A 19,035-nucleotide genomic window follows, 5' to 3' on the forward strand; every position below is an offset into this window, starting at 1 on the left:
CTTCCAGTTTGAATGTAGGAAGTCCATTTTTTGAAATATATTATATAATATGAAACACATATTTTCAATTTGAACTAAACCCTTTTATCATAAAAAAAAAATTTACTACCTAAATTCATTTCACGATAATCCAGAAAACCAACAATAACATCCCTAACTCTATTATAAGTTATGCCGGACTCAAATGAGATTTCATCAAACAATAGAACGCAATTTCGTTCTAAAACTGATATTTAATTTTTGAAATAATTTTCTAAATTTCCATTACATTGACATCGAAACCAATATTTTTTTTTAATTTAAGTGCATTACTTTGATAGTAAAGTGCCGATCGAGCAAATCGTCCGCGACTGTCCAATGCACAGCCTACTTACGTCGTTATTTTGGGGTTCTAATCCTAATATATTTTCTTCTAAATTTTAACATCTTTCGAATCCCCTCAAAGTTATGTCGCCCTCTTCTTCTTTATAACAAACTTGTAGGAAGATTTAATTGCTACAAAAAAGGTCCGAGATTAAAATCGCTATCATTAATACTTCGCTTGCTGTCGTTCTGGAAATTTCGAAATTTCGATTTACACTGATGGCATAGAAACAGTGGAAAAACGGCAAAAAGTGATCAACCAAAATGGCACATAGTTGTTTATATACATACATATGTTTTTATTATAATAAATACAAAAAAATAAGTTGAAGTTTGTTTAGAAATAAAAAATATCCACGCACTTTTGGAACTCCTCCACTCTTTTCGAGAATGAGAAAAATTTCTAGCAAGATGCTCTCTTACACTCATCAACGTGACACTTTTTTATATTTTAAATAAAATTACTTTAAAAAGCGTGAAAAACGAACTTTCGATTGAACTAAGTTTTTGGCAACGAAATTCTTTCAGAACTAAAGGTCCGTTGACGATTTCTTCTTCAACATTAATTTTTGGCGCAATTATTGTATATTTACAATATTAGACTTAGAAAAAAAAATATGCAAAAGCTTTTCTACCAACCAGAAAACACCCGTATATAAATACATACATATACTAGCAGACTGAAATTAAATTATAACAATATTGAACATTTGATACTGTGATGGTAGCGCAGTCTACCGGATCTAATGTAAAACATTCCAAAATGAAAAATTATAATTAAAATCCTCAATTCTATTATTTGTCTGTCCCTGATGTTAACCGAGGTGAAACACGCTCGCCCAAAACAGTACCCCTTCAAAAACTTAAATATTTTGATAGTTGCCAATGAAGACAACGTGATTATCAGAACATTGTTTACCAATATTTTGCAACTTTTATTCAAATTTATGCAGTACAAATATAATACAAGTACATTTTCCTTTAATTTTGTTAACATTTGATGTCACTATTAACATAACATAACATGTACAGGCACTTTTAGGTTGATTAACATGACATAGATGTTTGTTTTCTGCAACGTTCTATGTACTCTTCGCTTAGGAAAGAATATTCCGTTTTACCAAGGTGCTTTTTCAATTTAATACACTTTGCGAATGAGTCATATACAAATTCATAAACAGTGTATGGACAATTAACGGAAGACATGGTTTTTTCAATCAAATCTAGCATGGTCAGCAGGAATTTAGTGCAAATTTGCGGTTTCCAATATTGATCCTAAAAATATTTAATTAAAATCGAAATTTGTAAATTAAAGAATATAACTCACTTTTGGTAGATCTTTCACTGGCTTCCTCTGCAGAGGGGTACGTATGACTCCATCCCTATCCTTCAATCCTACACATAAATCTGAAGTTTTTCCCAAATATAATGTAGCCCACCAGTTCAAACATTTTGGATTCTTCCAAATATTCGAGTGGTCTGAATTCAAAAGTAGTCTTGTACTGATAAACTGCAATTCGTTAATATTTTCCATATTTTGCCTATAAATGATTTATATACATATGTACGTGTAAATGAGTAAATATATAGAAAAAAAGGTTTTAGGAATAATACGTTCTCTTCGAATACAGTCTTACATATCGTCAATCCTATGATTTGAGACTATTCCCGAGAGTTCTCCAGAGTAAATTAGATCGAATTCTTTGAGGGTGGTCTGGAAGACTCCACGAATAAATTCATCCTCATTTACGGGTACATCGGTATTGGGATCCAGATCAGGATCATCTTGAATTAAATATTGAATGAATTATTATACATTGCAATAATTACTATTCTATTGTTTATGTATATAAACTTCTTTTAACTGCCACCATTGCTTTTAAAAGTGGATGGACTTCAAGGCTCCAATAGTCATTGGATTAATTCCGTTTTTGTGATTAAAAATATAATTATTTTAATCTAATAAAAATTTAATTTATAATTCAAGATGTTTGCGATTAAATATTAAATTTTTATATTTTAGTTTAATAGTAAAATTTTTAAATTTAATTTTTAAAGTCCAAAACCAAAATCATTGCATAAAATATAAATCGTTAAACTGTGTAAGTTTTGGCCAAGCTGTGCTCTAAAGTATTGAAGACGTGCATATTAAAATGAACAGTTTTAATTTTTTATTTTCTTTTTTTAATCTGGCCGGTTCAAACACATTTTATTTATTTAAATTACGTGTTTTATTTACTTCTTTTTATTTTTTTCAGTCTGGTATTTCCGACAAAAAATTTTAAAATTATTTTTATATAAGATTTTCGGGATTCCAAAATAAAAATTTTAAATTAAATTAAATTATGAACTGAATTTCAAAATAAATTTTTCGGTATTTCAAAATAAATAATTTTTATTTATTAATTTTTCGAATGTATTATTTCGGTGATCACGACACCAAAACCAAGCAACAAACGTATCGTTAGTAGCGACTATAAAAGAGTTCATTTTTGAAGGCGACATTTTGACAGCGAATGAATTGTTAAAATGTATTTCCCTCTAATGAACTTTTATAAAGGGGATTTCCCACGTCATTCTTATGTTCTTAATCGTATGCATGTGTGTAAATATGTTAAGAACATTTGCTAACTTATTCATTATAAAATAGATGGCATTTTTATTAAAAATTAAAAATCAGTCTTGGCAAATATGGTCAACAGATTTTAGTACATTTTAATTGAGTTTTACTTACCTGAGAAACAAGTTTGTTGAAATTTATTATGAAATGCATTGGCTTTTGTTGTGTTATCATCATATCTGTAGTCAGAGATGTGAAGAACTCCACAATAATGCGTTGCAAAAATTGTTTTGTCGTTATATTTCGATGGCACCAAACGATATGGTATAATCATGATGTTGCTTAAACATCCACGGTTAGTAAGAACTAATTTACGTTTTGAATTTTGTCGTGATTGTCGTTTTAATGACTGATGTGTAGCTGGGTTTTCTGATCCATACGGTTGTAGAACATTTTCTTCTGAGTCCAATATATATTTTAGGGTAGTCTCCAACATTTTCGAAAACTCCCATTGTTGCCGATAAATAAATTCCTCCAATCCCTTATTCAAATCTATTGGCAACGAGCGTGGTTCGACGAAATATGGTAAACGCACATCACTCGAATTTGCTTCAAAACCTTTGTAAGCGTATAACTTCAGTATTTTTGGTTGACTCAAATTAAATGGTGTTGAACTAATTTCATCATTGAATACACTTGCTTGCAATCCAATAAGAACTTCATAACCCTCGTTTTTTGCAGCAGTAGCCATTTTATAAATAATCAAGGAATATCTATTAAAAAGAAAACTTTTATGTTCTATGCACTTAGAAATCGCTGAAACAACTGAATTGAACAAAGGAATGTCCGAATGCTTTCGCCATTGGATTAATCAGTATTATACGATCATACATATGTACATACATACAGTGTGCGACAAAACTAAAGCACGAATTCTACCTTATCGGTATTTAACTCAATAAAATCATAAAGTAGGCATTGAATGATGTTTTATTGAGTTGTATTATTAGTTCATGTATTCTTCTTTTAAAATTAGTAAAAATTAAACAAATTAACTTATTCAAAAAATATCTAAAATTCTATATATGAAAATCTCCAAAAATCTGGTGCGACAAAACTAAAGCACATAACTAAGAATTCACATTAATTGTTTGTCTAACGGTTTGTAATGATCAGAAAATATTGTATATGTGTAGTTATTAGCTAAATAGAAAAATATTAGTGCATATTCAGTTGCAGATCGTTATTCAAACGGTTGGTTGTATGTTAAAGTGAAAAACATATCAATGGCTCGAAATTACTATTCTGTTAATTTTAGAGAAAAAATTGTTAGTGATTTTAAGAAAAGAGAATCGGCTATGACTATAGCAAAACAGTTTGGAATAAATCATCCTATTGTTTCCCGAACATTAAGCCGATTTCGCAAATCAGGCTCTTCAGTTACAGTGCATAGAGGTGGAAGGCCGCGAAAAACAACCGAAAGAGAGGATAAGGCAGTCACTCGAGCAATAAAAAATTACCACGATATATCGGCAACATCTATTGTAAGACAATTACGGTTAAACATATTATACAGATCCATACAACGTCGAGCTGTCCATGGGGGATTTTCATGTTGCCTGTAGCAAGTTAGTGCAAAAACGCCGTATACTTCTTTAAAGAACAGATTGGTGCGACTGGAATTTGTGAGGAAGGTCGTAAATTGGACGATTACCAAATGGCAAACTGTACTTTTTTCTGTCGAATCGAAGTTTATTATGAAAGATTCGGTTGGGCTGAAGCTGATAGGCAAACTGAAGGAATAACGCCTAAATTCACGTTATACAAAAGGCACAGTGAAACACGGTGGAGACAATGTACTAGTGTGGGGTTGTTTTTCAGGGAATGGAATAGGGCCAATTCATCATATAATTAGTATAATAGACAAATTTAAGCATAAAAATATTTTTTAGAATATTATACTGCTGCATGCTGCAAAATAAATGCCTTTCAAATGGAGTGATCAACAAGACAACGAACAGAAACGCACTGCTTTTTATGTAAAACAGTGGTTTATTGATAACATGATTGAGGTTTCGAAGTGACCCGCATAATCACCAGATCTCAATCCCATAGAGAACCAATGGGAAATTGTAGATCGAAAAATCAGACGTAAGAATTGTAAAAACAAGGACGCCTTATTCATATAAATAAAGGAAGCATGGAAAAGCATTTCATGTGCCACATCAAATAAATTAATTACGTCCATTCCTCGCCGATGTGCAGCTATATTGAAAAATAACTGTTACAAAACCAAAAATAGAAAGATAAAAATTTTCCAATCATAAACTCATTTCGTGCTTTAGTTTTGTCGCACCAGATTTTTGGAATTTTTCATATATGGAATTTTATATTTTTTGTTAATAAATTAATATCTGTGGACATTTGACAAAACAACCTCTTTCAAAAAAGCAAATTTTACAGGAGAGCGAAAAAACATGTTTAAAGCTTTGCAGTAGATATACCTCTTACTATTAAAGGACGAAGTCAATTTAAACTGGATGTAGATCAATAAAGACGCGTTTTCCAATCAATTGATTTAAATTAAATATTTTACCTTTCTAGAAATAAATAAATATAAATATAAATCAAATAAATAAGACTTATTGTCAAATGCTTTTTCTTACTGAAAATCAACTTACCTCATACAAGCTGTTTTGTCAAATTTGATTTGTGCAAAAAAAAATCCTTTTTTTTATCTTATCTTGACTTGAAAAGCATTTTTTTTTTAGATATGCATTTGACAAAAGAACTTCAATCGAAAGAAGGTATTTTGTCAAACGCCAATTTCTGATTTTACTCAGACGATATATAGAGACAAGCTTTTTTGATAAATGTACGTTATGATTTTACGTTTGAAATTCCAACTTATTCGAGACAAGCTCTTTTGTTACTCCAAAAATTTGAAAAATTACGAAAGAAAAAGTTGTTTTGATGACTCCATAATTTTTGAACTAACGGTCCTAGGACAATGGCGATAAGACAGAAAAACGCGCCTTGAAAATTCATACATATGATAAAAATCCTGGAAAATTGTCTTATTTCGAGAGAAGTTGTTTTGTCAAATGTCCACAGATATGTTTAATTTTTACTAATTTTAAAAGAAGAATACATGAACTAATAATACAACTCAATAAAACATCATTCAATGCCTACTTTATGATTTTATTGAGTTAAATACCGATAAGGTAGAATCCGTGCTTTAGTTTTGTCGTACACTGTACATATGTATGTATAAGGTATGTACCTTAAATGGAATGGATATTAGAGCTTTAAATGTGTGATTCATGGTTTCAGTGTAGCCAAAAAATTAATTTAATTTTATGAGCGAAACTCTTATCGCTTGAATCAAAATATTTAAAATTTTTCGCACATTAAGAATGCAATAGAATAAGGGAATACTCAGGGCAAAAGCCCAGGCAGTTCGTTAGGGTTTCCTAAATATTCTACTACCAAAACGGCCAAATGCCTTAGAAAAGGCACTAGTGTGTTTTGCCGTGTTATGCTATCCAATTTATTATCTTGAGTACGTTTTTGTTAAATTTTCAAATATATTTCGATTATTAAAATTCATAAAGATTAAATTTACCTAGTTTTGATTAAAATTTTATTTATTGTATCAAAATATTGGTAAATATTTTCTATTTTATTAAAAATATTTGAAGAATCTATCTATTTTTGTTTAAATTATTACAAAGAGTTTTGTTTAGTATTGTATATTTTATATGTGTGGAACCTAAAACCCAAAAAATATTGCTACCGCGCCTATACTGCAACCTCTTTACTATTTTTAAGTCCTTTGATTTAAATCTCTGTGCCGAAAAATCAACTATTTCGATCAGGTGATCTCAGCTGTTGACGACCAAATGATTCTTTTGTTACTTGTATGTTTCTACAATGGTAACATAAGAGACTGCAGGTCGAGTTGCTGAGATTCTGGCTTTCTGTGGAACAGAACCCATCAATAAACTTCACCTGAGCGTTGCTCAGACGTTTTGGTGATTTAAAATAGTTTATATAATTATAGAGGCGTTAGACCTTCCCGGAAATTTTCACGGATTTTCCGAAACATAATCAAATCGTCTTAGATATCATTAAATTAATAACTGTGTAGGCTGTGCTCATTTTAATAAATATTCTTCGGAGCCGAATAGACTTTGGCAGTAGACCACTTCTCTTTCTGCGCAACCGAATGGCTTAGTCCTTGGATTGCACGTTTCCCAGACATTTTTTTCAAAAACACTGGAAGAAACGTAGGCTTCTGTAAGTTTTGGTTTTATATTTTTTTTTATAAATTTGAAACTGGCTGTTCCTTGAGAAGTTAAAATATCTTATTTCATACATTTATTACAGATGGACTTAAAAATATGGCAATAGTCATATAAGCAATATATCTTTGAACCTTCGTGCAAATAAAAGGGGATTTCTTCAGTAATTCTTAAAGAATTTAGAAGTGTAGTATTTGAGGACCCTTGATCACAGACTAAAGCTTTCACGTTTAGACAATTGCCTTTAGGGCATCGCGTTCTTATTCAAAATTTCTTCCAGTTTGAATGTAGAAAGCCCATTTTTTGAAATATATTATATAATATGAAAACACATATTTTCAATTTGAACTTAACCCTTTTATCATAAAAAAAAAACAATACTACCTAAATTCATTTCACAATAATCCAGAAAACCAACAATAACATCCCTAACTCTATTATAAGTTGTGCCGGACTCAAATGAGATTTCATCAAACAATAGGACGCAATTTCGTTCTAAAGGTGACATTATTTTATTGAAATTTTTTCTAAGTTTCCCATTACATTGACAACGAAACCAAGGACAACATACCTATTGGGCGCCATCGAAAAAGAGAGTTCTTGTTTGGCAAAGCGAAACCTAAATTGTCAAGCATAATATCATATGATTTAAAGGTAATTCAATTAATGTTCTGTGTCAACGCCCTTCATTGTCGCTGAAAAGAGTACGCTTCGTGACGATCATCCAGCGAATGTTACAGCATCAGGGCATGAATTTACATCCTCAACTATTGCACATTTCTTAAGGTCTTGATAGTTTTTTTCTAAATCTTTAATAACCCTCTCTAATTCTTCAATATTTCTTTTTAATTTAAGTGCATTACTTTGCCGATCGAGCAAATCGTTCGCGACTGTCCAATGCACAGCCTACGTCCGTCGTTATTTTAGCGTTCTAATCCTAATATATTTTCCTCTATAATTGAATATCTTTCGAATTTCCTCAAATTTATGTCATTCTCTTCTTCTTTACTTCCTACAGCTACCTTAGGACGGTCATTAGTGTTAGTGACGGGAGGGGAAATCTAAATCGAGTCAGCACTAGATGAACTACGACTTAGTACTGACCTTAATCTTAAACTGGGAAAGCCCCAGGCAAAAGTTTTAATTTGGTGACGTACTGAGATGGTTCTGACAAAGAAAAAAAGAGCATCGGAAGGCCACACGACTAAGTTCCAAGCCCTTAACTAACTTTGCCGAACATCTTCCTCTTTTGGAAATTTGAAAGGAGTTTTCTGCCTGTAAACGCAATTGCTACTGCAGCATCTTCGAAACGGCATTGGGGCCAAGTAAAACGATTTATAAGTAAAAATAAATATTTTTCTAAACATAAGCAGATTTTCAGAATTCAAAAAAAAAATTTAAAAAATTTTGGAAAAAATTTCATTAACAAATATTTGTTTAAATCTTTTTCAATATTAAACCTCGAATACAATCCCTTGGACCTATACCGGTAATTATAGGACATAGGATATTTATTATTAAAAAGCAAAAAAAAATTAATCAAAAAAAATATTTATGGTTTTTGTAGAATATTTTTGAAATTTTAACAAAGCAAAAGACACATCGAAAACGTCTTCGCTTAGAATTTAAATTGAATACAATTGAACATATTTAACTTATGGCATCAAAATTTCTTTACATTTTTAACTATTAAGGTCCATGTTTATGCATAAGAAAATACTTTAGTATACTCTTTTTAGTCCATTTAAGTATGCCCAGTACATTATTTATTGAATATATTGGGTTAAAAAAGTCTTTTCGTATTTAGTCAATAGATGCTACCAATCACATTAAGTCATACCATACAGTGTTGGAAAGATGAGATTTTAAGCTTCATTTAGCCAAAGTTAAATTCGGGAAAATGGAAAAAAAAAATTACGGCTGTTCAAAAATGAATGAAAATAATGAAGAAATTCGCTATATTTTGAAATTTTTGTATGAAAAAGGGAAGTATGCTACGCAAGTCAGCAATGAAATTTTCAAGTTTACGGAGACGATGCTGTATCAGTTCCTGTAGCACAACAATGGTTCGCTCGCTTCCGTTCTGGAAATTTCGATTTACACTGATGGATTAATGTCTCTAGCGGAAAAATGACAAATAGTAGCCGACCAAAATAATACATATTTGTTTATTTATTTATTAGTATAAATATAAAAAAATAAGTTGATGTTTGTATAGAAATACGAAAAGGCTTTTTCAACTATGCAATATTAAACAACTTATGGTGTTTTTCTATATTTGCGAAAAAAGAGACAATTGAATACTAGCAGACTGAAACTAAATTATAATAATATTGAATATTGGATACTGTGTTGATAGCGCAGTCTACCGGATCCAATGTAAACATTCCAAAATGAAAAATTAGTTAAAAAAAAAGATTTTCCAGTGTAGCAAATTGTGAACCTCGAATCCTCTTGAACACACGCAAAAAATTTCATCAAAATCGGTCCAGCCGTTTAGGGGAAGTTCAGTGACATACACACTCACACAAGAAATATATACGTATATAAATAAGTATATTAGCTTTAACCTACATTGGCTCTATTTTATTTATACATATGTATATTAACATATTTTTCTCATTAACCCTAAAATTTCTCAAATCTGTTATTTGACTGGCCTGATGTTAACCGAGGTGAAACACGCTCGCCCAAAACAGTACCCCTTCGAAAACTTAAATATTTTGATAATTTTCGCAAGTAAGCAGATTTTCAGTGTTGCCACACCCAATTGTACATGTTGCCAACGAAGACAACGTGATAATCAGAACATTGTTTACCGTTATTTTGCAACTTTTATTGAAATTTATGCAGTACAAATATAATACAAGTACATTTTTCTTTCATTTAGTTAACATTTGATGTCACTATTAATATAACATAACATGTACAGGCACTTTTGGTTGCTTAACATGACATAGATGTTTGTTTTCTGCAACGTTCTATGTACTCTTCGCTTAAGAAAGAATATTCCGTTTTACCAATGTGCTTTTTCAATTTAATACACTTTGCGAATGAGTCATATACAAATTCATAAACAGTGTATGGACAATTAACGGAAGACATGGTTTTTTCAATCAATTCTAGCATGGTCAGCAGGAATTTAGTGCAAATTTGCGGTTTCCAACTTTGATCCTAAAAATATTTAATTAAAATCGAAATTTTCAAATTAAAGAATATATTGTAACTCACTTTTGGTAGATCTTTCACTGGCTTCCTCTGTAGAGGGGTACGTATGACCCCATCTTTATCCTTAAATCCTACACATAAATCTGAAGTTTTTGCCAAATATAATGTAGCCCACCAGTTCACACATTTTGGATTCTTCCAAAAATTCGAGCGGTCTGAATTCCAAAGTAGTCTTGTACTGATAAATTGCAATTCGTTAATATTTTCCATATTTTGCCTATAAATGATTTATATAACATATGTACGTGTAAATGCGTTAATACAAAAAAAGTTTAAGGAATAATACGTTCTCTTCGAATACAATCTTACATATCGTCAATCTTATGATTTGAGACTATTCCCGAGAGTTCTCCAGAGTAAATTAGATCGAATTCTTTGAGGGTGGTCTGGAAGACTCCACGAATAAATTCATCCTCATTTACGGGTACATCGGTATTGGGATCCAGATCAGGATCATCTTGAATTAAATATTGAATGAATTATTATACATTGCAATAATTACTATTCTATTGTTTATGTATATAAACTTCTTTTAACTGCCACCATTGCTTTTAAAAGTGGATGGACTTCAAGGCTCCAATAGTCATTGGATTAATTCCGTTTTTGTGATTAAAAATATAATTATTTTAATCTAATAAAAATTCAATTTATAATTCAAGATGTTTGCGATTAAATATTAAATTTTTATATTTTAGTTTAATAGTAAAATTTTTAAAATTAATTTTTAAAATCCAAAACCAAAATCAAAAATTTATAAAATATAAATCGTTAAAATGTGTAAGTTTTGCCGACCAGCGCTCTAAAGTATTGAAGATCGTGCATATTAAAATGAAATTTTTTATATTTTTTTTTATCTGGCCGGTTCAAACACATTTTATTTATTTAAATTCCGTGTTTTATTTACTTCTTTTGATTTTTTCAGTCTGGTATTTCCGGCAAAAAATTTTAAAATTATTTTTATATAAGATTTTCGGGATTCCAAAATAAAAATTTTAAATTAAATTAAATTAAGAATTGAATTTCAAAATAAATTTTTCGGTATTTAAAAATAAATAATTTTAATTCATTAAGTTTTCAAAAGTATTATTTATGTCGTGATCACGACCCCAAAATGAAGCAACAAACGTATCGTTAGTAGCGACTATAAATGAATTCATTTTTGAAGGCGACATTTTGACAGCGAATGAACTTTTATAAAGGGGATTTCCCACGTCATTCTTATGTTCTTAATCGTATGCATGTGTGTAAATATGTTAAGAACATTTGCTAACTTATTCATTATAAAATAGATGGCATTTTTATAAAAAATTAAAAATCAAAGTTGGCAAATATGGTCAACAGATTTTAGTACATTTTAATTGAATTTTACTTACCTGAGAAACAAGTTTGTTGAAATTTATTATGAAATACGTTGGCTTTCGTTGTGTTATCATCTTGTCTGTAGTCAGAGATGTGAAGAACTCCACAATAATGCGTTGCAAAAATTGTTTTGTCGTTATATTTCGATGGCAACAAACGATATGGTATAATCATGATGTAGCTTAAACATCCACGGTTACTAAGAACTAATTTCCGTTTTGAATTTTGTGGTGGTTGATATGATTCGTCGTTCTCGTTTTTTAATGACTGATGTGTGTCTGGGTTTTCTGATCCATACGGTTGTAGAACATTTTCTTCTGAGTCCAATATATATTTTAGGGTAGTCTCCAACATTTTCGAAAACTCCCATTGTTGCCGATAAATAAATTCTTCCAATCCCTTATTCAAATCTATTGGATAGGAGCGTGGTTCGATGAAATATGGTAAACGCACATCACTCGAATTTGCTTCAAAACCTTTGTAAGCGTATAACTTCAGTATTTTTGGTTGACTCAAATTAAATGGTGGTGAACTAATTTCGTCAGTGAGTGCACTTGCTTGTAATTCAATAAGAATTTCATAACCGTTGTTATTTGAGGCAGTATCCATTTTATATTTAATATAATTCGGAATATCTATTATAATAAGAAAACTTTTATGTTCTATGCACTTAGAAATCGCTGAAACAACTGAATTGAACAACGGAATTTCCGAATGCTTTCGCCATTGGATTAATCAGTAAAATGGAATGGATATTAGAGCTAAAATGTGATTCATGGTTTCAGTGTAACCAAAAAATTAATTTAATTTTTTGAGCGAAACTCTTATCGGTTGAATCAAAACATTTAAAATGTTTCGCTCTAACTAGGGTCTCCGAATGCAGTAACAAATCACTCTGCGCCTTCGTTATTGCATTGGATTTTACACAAACCTTCTTGTAGCTAATAATACTGCTTGATTTTAATGCAGCTTTGTAGTCCGCTTCAACAAATTTTTCTTCTGGAATAGTAAAAGATTCCATTCCGTTTTCGTTTCCCTGTGCTTCTAGATGTCTATCTGGCCTAGCTCCCATATACTAGTACTAAAAATTTTGCCATAAAATTTACATCAAAATTAAAAGATTATTATATTTCATTGGCAGACGCATAGGTATTGATAGCCTGGCTAGCCCAAACTCTATAAAAAAAAAAACCAATGAATCTTAATTCATTTTCCAATGGAATATATAATTTAATTCCTTTTGATCCCTAAATAACTCTTGGTTCAGCTGAATCATTTCACTAATTGTGGAAAAGCACCCGCCAATACACTTCACCTGAGGGTTGCTCGGACGTTTTGGTGTTTTAAAATACCATATCTAATAATAAAGGCGTTAGACCTTCCCGGAGTCGTTCTTTAACAGCGGAAATTTTAACGGATTTTTTGAAAAAAAAAATCGAATCGTCTTAGATATCATTAATTTTTTAACAAATAACTGCGTAAGCTGTGCACATTTTAATAAATATTCTTCAGAGCCGAATAGACTTTGGCTGTAGGCTACTTTTCTGCCAGCCGCAACCGAATTGCTGAGTACTGGGATTGCACCATTGCAATCTACCTGCGTCATTGTTTTTTCCACCAACTTTAGTACGGAGTGTAGAAAACGTATACAGACGTGCGGTTTCCACTTGCAATTCTAAAATGTAAGCAATAAATGCTAGACAATTTGAAAAGTGAGAATATTGCATTTTATATTTTTTACTTTTGCTATATCCTCAGCTCGCTTGATTTGTACTGGAGTGCGCACAATACCGTTTTGATCCCTCAGGCCTACGCAAACGTCGCTTTCACTCGCCGCACTTTCGATGATTTAAATAATCTCCCATAATTCCATTTGTATTCAATTGCTTCGTCAATATGAATCGAAGTTTATTCATTTCTTCCATATTATGACTAAAAAGATTTGAATACAGCATTAACGACAAATGTAGGATTATAAAAGTTCTATTTTCTTAGTAGAAAATACATGTGCTTTTCATCTTTATTATTAAATAAAAAAATGTCAAAAAGTTGATTTTCGGTGATAAAGCATTTTATTTGATTTTATATATTTATACCAAAATCATAATTAAAAATTGATAAAAAAAAAAATTCGTTTGATTGTGTAGCCGAAGTACAAATACAAATATCCATCAGTTTAAATTTAAAATTTAAAAGAATATTGAAATGGTACTTACGTGTTTTTGATCTTCCGATCAGACACAATACCTGCGATCTCTGCGGAGTATATTAGATCGAACTCTTTCACTGATGTTTTAATGATACAAAAAATAAGGTTATTGTCATCAATCGGTTTATTCGTTTCAGGTTCCCGATTGGGATCATCTAAATATAATAAAAATAATAATTAATTTATCAACTCTTTACACAGAATGTCAGAATATGCTTGGTAAGGAGTTTAATGTATTCCTTAATTGGAAGCATGTAGGCTTAACTAAGTAGATGTTTGACATGAGACTTCAGGCGGCATCCTGTAATCGTACCGAATGCATTGTTCTGGCACGTCTAAAGCTTCTGCAGAGTTTCACTATATTCAGGCGACTTATAACTAAAGTATATGTACATATGTAGTAACTATAAGTGCATATTCTGTTGCCAAATGATGTCAACTAATTTTACTCGTATGAAATCATATGAGCAAGCTAACGGGTGATTTTTTTGAGGTTAGGATTTTCATGCATTAGTATTTGACAGATCACGTGGGATTTCAGACATGGTGTCAAAGAGAAAGATGCTCAGTATGCTTTGACATTTCATCATGAATAGACTTACTAACGAGCAACGCTTGCAAATCATTGAATTTTATTACCAAAATCAGTGTTCGGTTCGAAATGTGTTTTATCGACAAATTTTGTTCAGCGATGAGGCTCATTTCTGGTTGAATGGCTACGTAAATAAGCAAAATTGCCGCATTTGGGGTGAAGAGCAACCAGAAGCCGTTCAAGAACTGCCCATGCATCCCGAAAAATGCACTGTTTGGTGTGGTTTGTACGCTGGTGGAATCATTGGACCGTATTTTTTCAAAGATGCTGTTGGACGCAACGTTACGGTGAATGGCGATCGCTATCGTTCGATGCTAACAAACTTTTTGTTGCCAAAAATGGAAGAACTGAACTTGGTTGACATGTGGTTTCAACAAGATGGCGCTACATGCCACACAGCTCGCGATTCTATGGCCATTTTGAGGGAAAACTTCGGACAACAATTCATCTCAAGAAATGGACCCGTAAGTTGGCCACCAAGATCATGCGATTTAACGCCTTTAGACTATTTTTTGTGGGGCTACGTCAAGTCTAAAGTCTACAGAAATAAGCCAGCAACTATTCCAGCTTTGGAAGACAACATTTCCGAAGAAATTCGGGCTATTCCGGCCGAAATGCTCGAAAAAGTTGCCCAAAATTGGACTTTCCGAATGGACCACCTAAGACGCAGCCGCGGTCAACATTTAAATGAAATTATCTTCAAAAAGTAAATGTCATGAACCAATCTAACGTTTCAAATAAAGAACCGATGAGATTTTGCAAATTTTATGCGTTTTTTTTTTTTAAAAAGTTATCAAGCTCTTAAAAAATCACCCTTTATTAGAATTATTATTATTTTATTTTTAAGCCCACTATACAAATCTTATTCTTATCCCAAAATCAAAATTAAAAACTCAATTTTTATATGTCAGCATATACTTGTATCTATAATGGTATTTTAGCAGTTTTTTAGCAAAATTTTTTGTAAAGATCCGTTAAATAGTTAACATAATGAATGTTTCCACCGTTTCTATGGTTTCCCACGACTTCCCTAGTCAGTGAGATGTAAAAAAAGAATGTTAGCCGTTTTTCAGTGTTACCACACCCAATTTTACATGTTGCCAATGAAGACAACGTGATAATCAGAACATTGTGTACCGTTATTTTGCAACTTTTATTCCAATTTATGCAGTACAAATATAATACAAGTACATTTTTCTTAAATTTAGTTAACATTTGATGTCACTATTAACATAACGTAACATGTACAGACACTTTTGGTTGATTAACATGACATAGATGTTTGTTTTCTGCAACGTTCTATGTACTCTTCGCTTAAGAAAGAATATTCCGTTTTACCAATGTGCTTTTTCAATTTAATACATTTTGCGAATGAGTCATGTACAAATTCATAAACAGTGTATGGACAATTAACGGAAGACATGGTTTTTTCAATCAATTCTAGCATGGTCAGCAGGAATCTAATGCAAATACGCGGTTTCCAACTTTGATCCTAAAAATATTTAATTAAAATCGAAATTTTCAAATTAAAGAACATAACTTACTTTTGGTAGATCTTTCACTGGCTTCGTCTGTAGAGGGGTACGTATGATCCCATCTCTATCCTTCAACCCTACACATAAATCAGAAGTGTTTGCCAAATATAATGTAGCCCACCAGTTTAAACACTTTGGATGCTTCCAAAAATTCGAGTGGTCTGAATTCCAAAGTAGTTTTGTACTGATAAACTGCAGTTTGTTAATAGTTTCCATATTTTGCCTATAAACGTATTATAAAACATACATACATATATGTATGTATATGTACGTGTAAATGCGTAAATATGTAGAAAAAAAGTTTTAGGAATAATACGGTCTCTTCGAATACAATCTTACATATCGTCAATCTTATGATTTGAGACTATTCCCGAGAGTTCTCCAGAGTAAATTAGATCGAATTCTTTGAGGTCGGTATGGAAGATTCCACGAATGAACTCATTCTCGTTTACAGGTTCATCGGTATCGGGATCCAGATCAGGACCATCTTGAATTAAATATTGAATGAAGAATGAAAAAAAAATGTTATATTTTGCAAAAATTGCTATTCTAATGTTTATTGTTTACTGTATATGTATGTATAAACTGCCACCACAGCTTTGCTGTCTGGATAAAGTAAACTATATATGAACAAACGTTCATCATTATACAAATTATTGTTGTTGACCCCGGAAAGTGGATTTTCAATTATCCAAACTCTACGGTATAAAAAAAAATTGATATATTCCGCTTTAATTTATAAGATATATAATTTAAAATCCAATTATTAATCTAATATTTCAATTTTGAAATTAAAATTTAATTATACGAAATATTTAATTTCTAAGTCAAGATGTTTGCGATTAAAAGTTAAATTTTTGTATTTTAGATTAACAGAAAAATTAAAAAAAAAAATCAATAAAGTTTTAAAATTTTGGTTCAATAGTAAAACTTTAAGGTTTAGTTAGTTTTTACTTATAATTATAGTCAGTTTAATAAATTTAATTTTCAATTTTCAATTCCAAAATCGGTAATTGATAAAATATAAATCGTTAAAATATGTAAGTTTTGCCGGCCAGTGCTCTAAAGTACTGAATATCGTGCAAAATTAACTAAATGGTATAATTTTTGTTTAATCCGGTCGGATTAAACCCAATAATTTTTATTTTAATTCCAAATGTTTATTTATTGATTTATTTTTTTATTTCAATCGTGTTTTTGCAACTAAAAATTTAAAAATTACTGCTTAATACGATTTTCGGGATTTCAATTTAAAAATATTTGATTCAATTATTTTTTGAATATATTGTTACAAAAAGTAGTATTAAGTTTTATTTGTATTGCTATATGCATCCCTGATTATGAACAATAGCTGTAGGTATATGGAATAGCATTTGTCTTGTTGTAGACATCTGGCGCCACGGCTGTCTGCTTGTCGAAACAATAGACATCTGGCGCCGCACTGTCTGCTTGTCTAGGTAAACAATTGCTGAGTCTGGCGCCGCGACTGTCTGCTTACGTCTGGCGCCGTATAGCCGTATGTTCTGGTAATTTCCAGACGCGATATTCTAGAAGGACACGTCGGCATCAGCGAGAAGTGCGTGGCTATATAAGCCGTGGCAGCGCCAACGTAATCAATCAGTGCTAAGAGTAAACTGCTATAGTGTAGACGAGTTGTGAAATAAAGAGTTGTTGAATTAAATTAAAAAGTGTTGATTTTATTTGTCAATCCAGAGATACGAACCTAACAAAGTAAACTAGCAAGAGTAAATTCGTAACAATATTATTTCGGTGAAGCAACAAACGTATCGTTAGTAGCGACTATAAAAGAGTTCATTTTTGAAGGCGACATTTTGACAGCAAATGAACTTTTATAAAGGGGATTTCCCACGTCATATGTTCTTGATCATATGCATGTATGTAAATATGTTAAGAACACTCGTTCACTTATTCATCGCAGCACAGCTGACATTAAAAAAAGAAACTTGACAGAATTTGGTACATTTTAATTGAGTTTTATTTACCTGAAAAACAAGTTTGTTGAAATTTACTATGATATGTATTGTTTCTCGAAGTGTCATTATCATATCTGTAGTCAGAGATGTGAAGAACTCCACAATAACGCGTTGCAAAAATTGTTTTATCGTTATATTTTGATGCCCCCAAACGATATGGTATAATCATGATGTTGCTTAAACATCCACGGTTACTAAGAACTAATTTACGTTTTGAATTTTGTCGTGGTTGATATGATTCTTCGTCCTCTGCTTTTAATGACTGATGTGTTTCTGGATTCTCTGATCCATACTGTTGTAGAACATTTTCTTCTGAGTCCACTATAAACTTTTGCGTAGTCTCCAACATTTTCGAAAAGTCGGCATGTTGCCGAAAAATAAATTTCTCAAATCCCTTATTCAAATCTATTGGATAGGAGCGTGGTTTGATGAAATATGGTAAACGGACATCATTGGAATTTACTTCAAAACGTTGATAAGCGTATAACTTCTGTATTTTCGGTCTTCTCAAATAAAATGGTGGTGAACTAATTTCATCAGTGAGTGCACTTGCTTGTAAATTAATAAGAAGTTCATAACCGTTGTTATTTGCGGCAGTAGCCATTTTAAAAACAATATAATTTGGAATATCTATTAATGAGAATGTCTTTACGTTCTATGAACTAAGAAATCGCTGCAGCAACTGAAGTGAACAAGGGAAATTTCTGAATTCATTCGTCATTGGTTTGATCAGTATTATACATACATACATACATAAGTACATATCGTCACTTAAAATGCAAAACAGCGTATCATCAAAAAATTCGAAATTGAGTTTCTTATTGCTTACGATTCACCCAAACATATTACTTTGTATGTTTCAAGAACTTTTGAGCTGCCGCTGTCAGA

At 31.4% G+C, this 19,035-nt stretch overlaps 3 protein-coding genes across 4 annotated transcripts; all 3 read right to left on the bottom strand.

Annotated features, from left to right (window-relative positions):
• Nucleotides 1-1,231: 1,231 nt before the first annotated feature.
• On the bottom strand, nt 1,232-3,760 carry LOC125776477 (decapping nuclease DXO homolog). The gene is made up of 4 exons (XM_049448570.1): nt 3,098-3,760; nt 2,001-2,148; nt 1,691-1,904; nt 1,232-1,638 (listed from the first exon to the last, which is right to left on the bottom strand). The coding sequence occupies exons 1-4, from the start codon at nt 3,672-3,674 to the stop codon at nt 1,411-1,413; spliced, it is 1,167 nt and encodes a 388-aa protein (XP_049304527.1). The 5' UTR covers nt 3,675-3,760; the 3' UTR covers nt 1,232-1,410.
• A 6,291-nt stretch (nt 3,761-10,051) lies between these two features.
• LOC125776476 (uncharacterized) lies at nt 10,052-12,764 on the bottom strand. The gene is made up of 4 exons (XM_049448569.1): nt 11,832-12,764; nt 10,768-10,915; nt 10,462-10,675; nt 10,052-10,404 (listed from the first exon to the last, which is right to left on the bottom strand). Exons 1-4 carry the CDS (start codon nt 12,424-12,426, stop codon nt 10,177-10,179), a joined length of 1,185 nt encoding a protein of 394 aa, XP_049304526.1. The 5' UTR covers nt 12,427-12,764; the 3' UTR covers nt 10,052-10,176.
• On the bottom strand, nt 10,052-18,815 carry LOC105229821 (decapping nuclease DXO homolog). Of its 2 annotated transcripts, XM_049448568.1 has the most exons (5): nt 18,157-18,815; nt 16,493-16,640; nt 16,163-16,376; nt 15,878-16,110; nt 10,052-10,119 (listed from the first exon to the last, which is right to left on the bottom strand). In XM_049448568.1, the coding sequence occupies exons 1-4, from the start codon at nt 18,749-18,751 to the stop codon at nt 15,883-15,885; spliced, it is 1,185 nt and encodes a 394-aa protein (XP_049304525.1). In that variant the 5' UTR covers nt 18,752-18,815; the 3' UTR covers nt 10,052-10,119; nt 15,878-15,882. The 2 variants fall into 2 exon arrangements, with proteins under 2 accessions (XP_049304525.1, XP_011208585.3); XM_011210283.4 differs by lacking the exon at nt 10,052-10,119 and having other exon boundaries at nt 15,523-16,110.
• Between the last annotated feature and the right edge of the window lie 220 nt (nt 18,816-19,035).

The sequence above is a fragment of the Bactrocera dorsalis genome, chromosome 2 (genome assembly GCF_023373825.1).
Source record: "Bactrocera dorsalis isolate Fly_Bdor chromosome 2, ASM2337382v1, whole genome shotgun sequence".
NCBI classification, from domain to species: domain Eukaryota; kingdom Metazoa; phylum Arthropoda; class Insecta; order Diptera; family Tephritidae; genus Bactrocera; species Bactrocera dorsalis.

Coding starts and splice junctions, on each gene's coding strand:
- LOC125776477 (XM_049448570.1), bottom strand. CDS start 3,674: ATGGCTACTGCTGCAAAAAACGAGGGTTATGAAGTTCTTATTGGATTG. Junction 2,149..3,097: donor TCAACAAACTTGTTTCTCAG/GTAAGTAAAACT, acceptor ATTTAATTCAAG/ATGATCCTGATCTGGATCCC. Junction 1,639..1,690: donor CAGTGAAAGATCTACCAAAA/GTGAGTTATATT, acceptor AAATATTTTTAG/GATCAATATTGGAAACCGCA.
- LOC125776476 (XM_049448569.1), bottom strand. CDS start 12,426: ATGGATACTGCCTCAAATAACAACGGTTATGAAATTCTTATTGAATTA. Junction 10,916..11,831: donor TCAACAAACTTGTTTCTCAG/GTAAGTAAAATT, acceptor ATTTAATTCAAG/ATGATCCTGATCTGGATCCC. Junction 10,405..10,461: donor CAGTGAAAGATCTACCAAAA/GTGAGTTACAAT, acceptor AAATATTTTTAG/GATCAAAGTTGGAAACCGCA.
- LOC105229821 (XM_049448568.1), bottom strand. CDS start 18,751: ATGGCTACTGCCGCAAATAACAACGGTTATGAACTTCTTATTAATTTA. Junction 16,377..16,492: donor AATCATAAGATTGACGATAT/GTAAGATTGTAT, acceptor ATACGTTTATAG/GCAAAATATGGAAACTATTA. Junction 16,111..16,162: donor CAGTGAAAGATCTACCAAAA/GTAAGTTATGTT, acceptor AAATATTTTTAG/GATCAAAGTTGGAAACCGCG.